The following is a 10242-nucleotide window of genomic DNA, read 5'->3' as shown; positions in this document are numbered from 1 at the left end:
GGTTCTGTCAGTGAGCCAGTTGGCATGACAGCTAATCCCAATATTATGCAAAACGGGACACTTTCGACGATGGCTCGGTGGTTTGTTTAGTTAAGACGGTAATAGTCAGCTGTCAAACTATGCTACTACTTTAAGATTCTGAACACTACGCAAACACACTACCGCTATGTCTAATATCGCCAATGTTATTTTTAATATGATTTTAAAGAACAATACGGATTCATTACAATGGGATTTCACGTCCTACTAACTTCACAAGACGGTAGCATTGTAGCAAACATTCACATAAGACAAGAACTGCGCACGTGTACGCTGTTGTACGTGACGACGGTTTTCGTTGTACGTCTCTGATAACTGTGGCTACTACTTTTCCTTTCATAGTTATTTGATATCTCGCTAGAGTTGTTCTAACATGGTGTACAGGCGCAATTCCGTTAACGTGTTATCGTGATTTGACGTGTTTGTGCTTACATCGGAGTCACTGTCAGTCATCAACCATGGCGAGCTTGACAGCTTTAAGTTTTTCTGTTTCGGTAGCCGTAGTGATCTTTATTTCACGCGACTGCAAGTAATACAGGATTTTACTACAGGAGGGCTGTCTGCTATGACCAATCAGCGCTTACGTTTTTGAATAGTAATCAGGTGTTATTCTGCAGTCTTTTAATCATTTTAATAGAAGAAGGATTTTATGAGCCCTTTAAGTGATTAAAAACTCGTCATAAGCAAAGCAAGTTTTAGTGAAAGATGTTAATCGAGGATGTTGCTGCTTTGAAAGCGTGGTTAGCTGTTTTATTAAAACCAATGTAAGTGATATATTAATCTTACCTGCTAGTATCGCCACAGTTTTTGTCGATTATTGTATGTATTTACATGAATTTTGATTTTAGTTGTTAAGGTAGTTATAGCTGGCTAAACCATACATTATATGTGTTAAATATATGTATATACAGTGTAGTTTTTTATGGGTTAGGATTAGTGTAACTTTTTAACGTGTTTTCCATGCAGTATAAGATTGCTGACTGTCTCCACATCCTCCCAGTACAACAATTGGGGAAAAGCCCAAAAAATAATGAGAAATACTTCAATTCAAACTTTATGTATAGTGTTATGCACTTTGTTGGTTACTAGAATAAGAGGTTTTGCATTAACGTGCATTCCTAAAAAGTATTATGTCTGGAACTCAAATGAGTGTCAGTATTTATTGCAGTGTTAACATTTGCAGTTTTTTGTCAACTTTTTGATCAGGAGAATCCTAAAAATCTGAAGCAATTTCAGGGACTTTGCAAAATCGGAGATAGTTGAGTGCTCGTTTCAAGTAGCGTGTATTTTATTTGTGTAGTAAGGAAGCTGGGAAATTATATATTTTTTTCACAAATGTATTTATTGAGAATTTTATCTTGTTTTGTTGTATTTTATTACTTACTTCTGGCTGTATTTGAAGTGTGGATAAATACGTCTTTAGTGTTAAGATTCTGAGATATTTAGTTTAGCAGTTACTATGTTTAACGGTTTGTTTTGGAAACCACTTTATTTTCATTTATTTTTGCTTAATTATTTTATTGCATATGTATATTATCATAGGGTACCCTTTTAGTTATAGTGTGCACTGACTTGTGTGAAACAATTGTTTGGACTTGGGTGAAACAATTGTTTGTTTTTATTGTTATTTTGTTTATTATTATTATATTATGTTATTTTTATGTTTATTGTATATTGTTTTTGTGTAACATAGTATGAACATTGGAGATTGTATGTATTAGAACACACTAGAATTGCTCTGTAACAAGCACCACTCCCTGTGTGACATAGGTTGACCTTATTATGTAATACTTATTTTTAATAAGTATATGTTTGTGTAAATCGTGGTATTAGAAAAATAATATAAAAAAGCATAACATCTGTTGGGGTGCTTTCGCCTCTTGCACCCACCCAAAAAGATAGCAAGGCACTTAAAGATCATGTACAGTCATTTTTTTGCACATATCTGCAGTCTTTTCCTTGGATGACAGGATGGCTTCTTGCTCTATAATTCAAATTTACTAGAGATTATGTTTTATTTTACTCTTATTTTCCTCTCTCAAACTTTGGCTCTCCATTGACTTGTAATGGAAGTACTTCCTGTCTTTGCCTTATTACACTTATTTTGATGATACAAAGTTGGGATGATTCCTGCACTAGTAGGCTGAGTCTCTTTCCTCTGTTCTTTGTAAGTAAGTAAATATCATGTTAATGCTGCACATGGGCTGAGTGCAGTATGCCTGTTTTATTAATGAACAGGGTTTGCATTAGTGTGCATTTTCCAGGCAAAATAAACTATAAACTCTAGTTTCTAGCATTCATGTTCGATAATCTTAATAATTTACTAGAAAATTTAAAGTTTGAGGGATGGACAGGGTAAAGGTATGAGGCAAGATAAGGGACATTCTGCAAATATCATAAAAAGATGAAAGGTAAGATTCAGTGACATTAGGCAAAATCGGAGAGAGAATTAAGTTATGAATTTTGTGCTGCATGTGGTGTGCTGCCACATATTTGTTTTAACATAAAAGGAACACAGAATACTTGTGGGTTTGAAGACCAGAGTAACCAACTGTGTGTAACTAACCTTAAAACTGAAAATTGGGGCAGTTTTACTTGTAATTTTTGTCTAATCTGAAAATCCTCTTTCTGTACACCTTCCTCCGTCTTGCTGACTAGGTAATGGACTGTGCTGACCCCAATGTGATGTCAGCAATGAAGCAGAACTTCCTCCAGAGTAATCATTGAGGGCAGTGCATGTTATGGCTAAGGAGAGCGTTTTTTTGGAAGAGAGCTTTCTTAACAAAAAAAAAAAAAAAAAAAAGAGAGAGAGAATGCAAACTTAAATGACAGAAATACAGCCAAGTTAAGCAACTGTTGAGGAAATGCATTTTGAGAATAGATAGGCTACTTTGATTTTTGTCAGTTAACACATGTTTTTAAAACTATGTATAGCAGGGAGTGCAGAGGGTAGCAGCCCCATTGCCAGATGTGTGTATCCATATTTCACTGGCTTAATGTCAGAATACCCAACATTAGAATTTCAGTTTTTTGGATGGCCTAATGGTTAAGGTGTTTGCCTTACAAACACGAGGTGCAGGGTTTGAGTCTCACAAGGGATAATTGGCTAGGCTTAAAATGGCTCACAGGAGCAGTTGGTTTAGTACTAATCTATGGATCTATAAAAAGGTTAGTCAAGTTGGCATCAATCATACCTCGATTGGATCATTATCAGTCCCTTTTTCCCATTTTTTTTTTTTTTTTACATGGGTTCATGGTGTCTTGCCAGCTGTTGTGTGTGTGTGTGTGTGTGTCTCTCTCTCTCATATATATATATATATATATATATATATCAATCACTTTCCTACCTTCTTTGACTATCATGTTTGGCTGCTTCACGTCTTCCCTTACACAGTCCATCCATCTCTTTTCTCTACTCCCTCAGTTCTCCTGTTTGTCCCAAATATTCTTCACCAGATTGTCTTTTGCTTTCTTGCACATGTGCCCAGACTACAGTAATATGTTCTCTTTGACCATTTCTATAATTGGAGGTACTTTGGTTTTTGCTCTGATGTCCTTATTTCTTCATTTTTCCACAGTGTGCTTCTTATCACTTGTCTCGGGCACTTCATCTCCATCACCTCTGTCTTCTTCAACTGCTCTGCCTACACTGCCCAGGTTTCTGTATTATACACTAGTACTGGTTGCAGCACAATTTTGTGCACCTTACTTTCAGTTTTTTGGCATTCTTTTGTCTCACGTTGCACCTGACACTCAATGCCATTCAGCTGCAGCCCCTCTGATTTTAGCTTTAACCTTCCTCATTCAGACTTCCCTTCAACTCAACCATCCTTCCCAGATAATTGAAACTGCTAATCTGTTCCACTATTTCCTCTTTTCTCTCAATTCTCAGATTCAGATTTCCCACATTTGCTGTCACTGCAACTGTTTGATCTGAAGGCAGTGTTATCCCAGTGTCTTCAATTTTGCATTCCATTCCCCTACTATCTGCTGAAGTTCTTGTTTGTAGTCCATGTATAATGAGACATTGTCTGTATGCAGCAGCTTTGCTGTTCCCTCCTTGCTGACCTGTTTGCTAATGTAGTCCATTACCAGTATGAACAGCACTAGGCTCAGAGCTGACTTCTGATAAAACAGAACTTTTGTGCAAGTCTGAACACTGTTCATACTTGTGTTATTGAGTCCTTGTACATAGCTTTATTGAACTATCACTCATGATGTAGGTAGAGTAATGTTTAAAAAAGTATGTAAACCATATAGTAAGTTCACTGTTTTGTACAGTAGACACCAGAATTAAACTTAATCCCTTACTATGTCTAGGCAATTCAGATCTTGTATTCCAGAGTAAATAAATAAATAAATAAATAATTTCCTTAAACTATTTGCTGTCCCAGTATTACTGAGGTAGTACTCTGTTGGGATTTTTTTTTTTTAAGTTTACCAACTCATTACTCTCCAAGAACATATGCTCCCATGTACCCCTTTCTTCCTCTATACAACTGTACCTGAAGAAAAATTCTTTGGAGTCTGCTTGGGGTATAAAAGTACATGTGCAAACACTTCCAGGCAAAAATCGTAAATATTCTAGATTTTCTAGCATAATTGGGAACTATGTATATGTCCTCCAACTTTTTCTTTGTTAATTACATATATTTTCTGACCTCTGATTCCCATAGTTATCGTGCAGTATTTTAAATGCCCTACTAATTATCCCTTTTTGTAACATCAGTTTCTGTTCTAGATTCAACTAAAAACTCAACCAGCATATTTCTTTTGTTTCGGGTTCTCCTAGTTCTTTCTTTCTGTCTATACCCTGATATCTGTTCTTGATAAATAAGGCAGTCTCTAGCCTGCAGTCCAGGTGTCTTCTTGGCCTCTTCCCATTCTGTTACCTTTCTGTCTCTGATTATTTGTTCCCAATACATTGGTTCCTTTTCCAGCATCCTCCAATAAATTCCAGCCCCCTCTTGCCTATTCTTTGTTCCCCTAATTGCACTCATCCCTAGCAGCAGAACCTCCTTTCTCCATTCACTTGTTGGCTTACTTCTATATAGATCTTCTAAGTATACTTTCTGCTACTTTATGAATGTGATATTTTGTATGACTTTTATTTTCTTTAACAATCTGCATCTAATGTTTCTGAGACTTTAATCCTTCATAGGACTGCTCAAGTCAGCTTTCTTAGAATTTTGTCATATGTTGCATTTTTTTCTGTTTAAGTCTGGGCATCCCCAATTTAACACTTTCCTAATTTGTGACAACTGCTCAACTATTTGTTTCACTGCAAAGATCAGGTTGATTGTGCTGCATTCTGATCTAAATCAAACCTGCTCATCTGTCATCTTACTTTCTACTAGTCTGCATATTCTTGTGTCGATCTCCTTCTCCAGAACTTTCATGCAGTGTGATAGGAGGAGCTTGATACTTCTCTACTGCCTGCAGCTATGAATGTCCCCTTTATTCTTGTGTTCTGGCACTAATATGCTAGTATATTGTCTTAAAATGACCAATAGTTATTAGCTGTACATCAGTACATATGTGCCTCGCTGCAATTATTTTAAATTATTATAGAAATGTGTGGTATGGTATACATTTGTGTTCACTTGTATATGGTGACTCATTAGCATATTTGATGATTGATGTATTGTTATAAACTCTAGCCCTCAAACTGGTAGTGCATTAGATTGGAAGAACATAAATAGGAACCTTCTAGATTGTGTTAGCAGCTTTGCTAAAAGCATAACCGGCATGTGGGTGAGAAAAAAGTAATGTAATAAGGTGACTTGATGTTCAGATGCTAGTAAAATGTGTGTATTGTAAACAGCTGTAATAGCAGTTGCATAGCCATTACAGATTTTTTTTTGCATAAACGTAATATGTTTTTATTTTTCTGTGGCAGATTTTCTGAGATTTTGAGGAAATTCTTTCCATAATTTGTGTATGGTAATGGGCTACAAGGAGGAGTGATTTTAGTCTGGTTTAGGATTTTGTTATTATGTGTAGTTTGACTCATTGAAACAGTGTCTGGAGGGATTGTTTCTAAGTGATGGTATCACGTAAAGATGGTAAATTGGGGGTATTGCAAGATGTTATAAATGAAAAATAAGTAGTCGTCAGGTGCTAACTGATTTCTAGTCCAGGGATAATTTGGAAATATAACATGGGTTTTTTCATGTTGTCCAACTGCAAATTTAGGAATTCTTGTTGTAGGTCTACTTAAGCTTATGTTGGAGAACTGATGTGATTTCAGTTAATAGATGAATAATGTGTGTGATAAGAATTTATTGGTGCAGACTTTTTTACTATCTGTTAGGAATGCTTTTGTCTAGTATAATTTGCTGGGTTGTATGTTGGATTTTTGATAACATTGTTTATTTTCAGTTGTCTGTTAAATTTGTAGAAAAAATTGCAGATTAAACTTTCTTTGAGTGGTAAAGTCAAAGCAGTAATGTGTAGCTTTGATGTAGTCGTAGGTAGATATAGTTTGAGATGTGCTCCAGTTCTTGAATAGAACACAATTTGATGATTTGGGAGGAAGCAATATCAATTTAGTCTCCGGTGCTTTTAAGATGAAGACTAATATTACTGAGCCAGGCGTTGTGTATTGAGGAATACTTCAAGTCTCGTATTGTCTTCAAGGAGTAGTCTACTAAAACAGTTGTGAAGTCATCAGTATACTGTATGAACTGTATTATTCAAAATGGTAGCCATATATTCATAAAAGCTATGAGCAGAAGGCGCTTCTTGTGGCAGAGCACTATTTACTGGAGGAAAAAGTTGAAGGCTCGCATCTGCTTGTCACTTCTAGTGAGACCAAGGCTACCCACTGCTTCACAGTATTTGAATATGTAGAAGATTTTAGTTAGAGTAAAGAGGATAGCACTAGTTTGTCTTTTTTTTTATCAAGGTAATGCTGGAGGTATTCTACTAAGTTGGGGAGTGAAGTTTCAGTCCCACAGTATGGTGTAAAAGTATGCTGGATAGCAGAGATGACATATGAAAGTACTGCAGTTGGCCAAATTTAATTCTGTTTTATAGTGGTGCAGTTAGCACTTGCCTTCTTTAATGGATCCAATTAGTATAGTTATGGTTCTCGAAGATGGAGTGCGCTATGATTTTGAGGAATTCTGGAAGAAGATTACCTGTAGCCCCAGAGCAGAGTTTTAGCTGCTTGAGGTATCTGGAGACAAGGTGAAATTGAACAAAATTGAGGCTAAAGCTATTTTAAAGTCCTGATAGTTACGTGTGGTAAATTAATCCTTAAGATTGTTAGAAGGTTTTGAACTGCATTATGAAAACATTGAGCAAATTCTCGAGTAGTGCTGTTTTTCCTAATGTCTGGGAATAAAAAGCTGTTCACTGGCTTTCAAAAATCTTGTGGATTGATGGCTTGTCTGTTTTGTTGATTCTGGTAGTAATATGTATTTTTTCTGATCACAATATTGTGTTGTGTTGTTTTTAGTTTTGTTTACTAGGACATGGGGGCCCAGCACTGGTCCCTGTTGTATCATATTTTATGCAGATGTTGTAATTGGGGAACATTTTGTGGTCCTAAATCTGTTGCTTAGAGAGTTAAATTGATTTTAGTGTGTTAAGAATTACAGAACTTAAATGTGAAACTTCCTCATCCACTGGAGTTTGTGTAAAGGCATCCAGTTAGTGGCATTAATAGAGTTGAAAGCTACAGAATCAAAGCTTTTCATTATTATTTTTTAAACAAGAAAAACCTTTGTTAAATTGTAATGTATGACACAGATCATGTTACATTTATGTAAATGACGATAAACCATAGCGACACAATTTCAGTTGCAGACTTTATACATTTAAAACTGTGCAGACACAACTGGATTAATTACAAGAAGAGGTACAAATATTAAGGCTCTGATGGAACAAAAAGCACACGTAGAAGGAACCTAGGAATGAAAAAAATGTAGCTTGTGTCTTAATGGTAAGGGGTAGTTTTGAAATAAGAGGTATTAAGTATAAGCTGGGATGTCAATACAACTGTTGCCCAAAAGAGGTGTGGTATATTTGGCCACCTGTCAAGATTGTCCTTCATACTTTGTTGGGAAAATGGAGAGAACTTTGATAGAATATGTGAGCAATGAATATGCTATTTGTTTGTTTGTGTATTTCGGCTTTTACCGGTTAGAGGTCGCCACAGCAGAACTCCGGTCCGCTAATGATTGGTAGTGAATTTTTACGTACCGAGTTACCAGCCCTGACTCACAACCTTCAACGAAGGCACGCCCCATTCACGTATGCCTCCACACATATGCTATTAAGAAACAAAAATTAACTAATGCTCTAGCCAAATATGTTATTAGTAATGAGGACCAGTAATTTAAATGTATGATAATAAAGCAAGTTTTGGTCAGCCCAAGGGGTGGACCTTGGTCTGTGCAGTTAGAGTAAAAAGAATTAAAATGGCAAATTCTGCTTAATGCATGTGCAGGGCTGGGTCTGAATGAATATTCATCTGTCAGTACTGTGCTTAAATACAGGGCCTTGAATAGATAGATTTAGTACTTCCAGAATAGCATTATTACTGTCATAATCTTGGGTTCTCATGCTTTTGGGTGTATTGTCTTGCATGCTTTTTTTGCACATTTTGTATAATATGTTTTTTATATATTTTTATGTTTTCATCTGGCTTTTATGTTTTTTTTTTTTTATTTACACATTGGGCTATACATTTATATACGTTCTTAAAAGTGGCAGTTTTTTGTAGTATTTTAACAATAAATTTATAATGAAATGGTGAGAACAGCTACAATGTTTCTTGAGCTTCTATAATAAAGTAATAATTTAACTGCTGAAAATGACCATAGCATGACATGTACTGAATGAATGCTAGGCACCTTCTTTTGTTGTACTACTTTTGTAGTGTTTTCTGCCATTTTAAAAAGCAGCTTCAAGTTAATTATTGTTTTGTTTTTAATGGAATATCTGGTCATAGTATCTTTGAGCTCTAGTGGGGACTAGTGATTTATGTGATGAAGAAAGTGGGTGCATGTAGTTTTGAGTTAGATCTGAAGAAGTTTGGCAATGTTTAACAAAGTGTTAATAATATAGTTGGGGGTCTGTATATATCCAGTTTTCTGCTTTGTGTTTTTTTTTTGTTTTCAAGCAGATATTGTCAGAGGACTCCACCCACTTTAATTTTTGCCTCCGATCCTTCATATATCCATCCTCCTAATCAACCTTATAATTTTCTCAGGGAGTGAAAATGCTTTCATTGCTCTGCTCATAAGATCCCAGTTTACTCTGTCAAATGCTTTCTCTGTATGAAGATCTACCAGCAATAGTGGTATTTTGTTCAATTCTGCTTTCCTCTGGATCATCACTGTTCTGTTTATGTTGTCAAATGTTTGCCTCCCCACCAAACCACATTGATCCATATCTGTCAATTTTTTCATCACTTTTGACATTCTTTTAGCCATTATAGACCTAAACACTTTATAATCGTAATTTAGTATTGAAATGGGCCAGTATGAAGCAGGATCTGATGGATCCTTACCTGTAGCACAGCTGCTACTGCTTTCTTCTAGGATTTTGGTACTTCTCTTCATAAAATAATGTTAAATCCTTCCAGATCTTCATCGTTTTTTTTTCCTCTCTCCTAGCTTCCAAACTTCCACAGGAATACCATCTAATCCTGGGAACTTTTCTGTAGATTGGTTGCACATCAATGTTTTTCTCATTTTGTCCTAGCCTGTTAGTAATTGAGCTAAGCCTTTTAATATTTCTAGATAATCTTTGTTTTTCTTGCATACTTTAGTATGTTTCCCCATCTCGGATGTTGAGAGATGGTCACTACTGATATTTCTTATGACAACAGCAAGAGTGAGGCTTTTTAGAGTAACAAGTAATCTAGTCAAGGATGATGACTGTGTGTTGTTCGATTATGGGTTGTGGTAAATGAGCTTGGTGGAACTGTTTAGCTGAGATTATGGAATGACTAAGGGAGTCATTGGTGAGATTTCCAGATTTATGTTGAAATTGACCATAGTAAATAAGTCATACTTAACATGAGTACACAACCACTGCGGATTGTCTGTGATTAATAGATACTCTACAAGAAATGTGTAGCTGCAAGTCACATGAAGTAACTTGATTGAACTGTCTAGACTCTCCGACCTTCATTCTCCATCCAGCACTTTGTAGACCCATTTATTCTCTCTAAGGAATAGAGGCAGGCGT

General features: G+C 35.9%; 1 protein-coding gene across 2 annotated transcripts in view; it reads left to right on the top strand.

Moving 5' to 3' along the window:
• The first annotated feature begins 334 nt into the window (after nucleotides 1-334).
• The window catches only part of RBM27 (RNA binding motif protein 27), a 2498992-nt gene continuing 2489084 nt past the window's right edge, over nucleotides 335-10242 (top strand). The window contains exon 1 of one of the 2 annotated variants that reach the window (XM_044064021.1): nucleotides 335-803. In XM_044064021.1, coding sequence (XP_043919956.1) covers nucleotides 745-803 — 59 coding nt within the window. In that variant the 5' untranslated portion in view covers nucleotides 335-744. The remainder of the gene's footprint in view (nucleotides 804-10242) is intronic. The other variant, XM_044064022.1, reaches the window with a different exon arrangement.

This window comes from Protopterus annectens, chromosome 2.part2 (genome assembly GCF_019279795.1).
Source record: "Protopterus annectens isolate FY-2018-M chromosome 2.part2, PAN1.0, whole genome shotgun sequence".
Classification (NCBI taxonomy): Eukaryota; Metazoa; Chordata; order Ceratodontiformes; family Protopteridae; genus Protopterus; species Protopterus annectens.
This window is presented reverse-complemented; position numbering and strand designations above follow the sequence as displayed.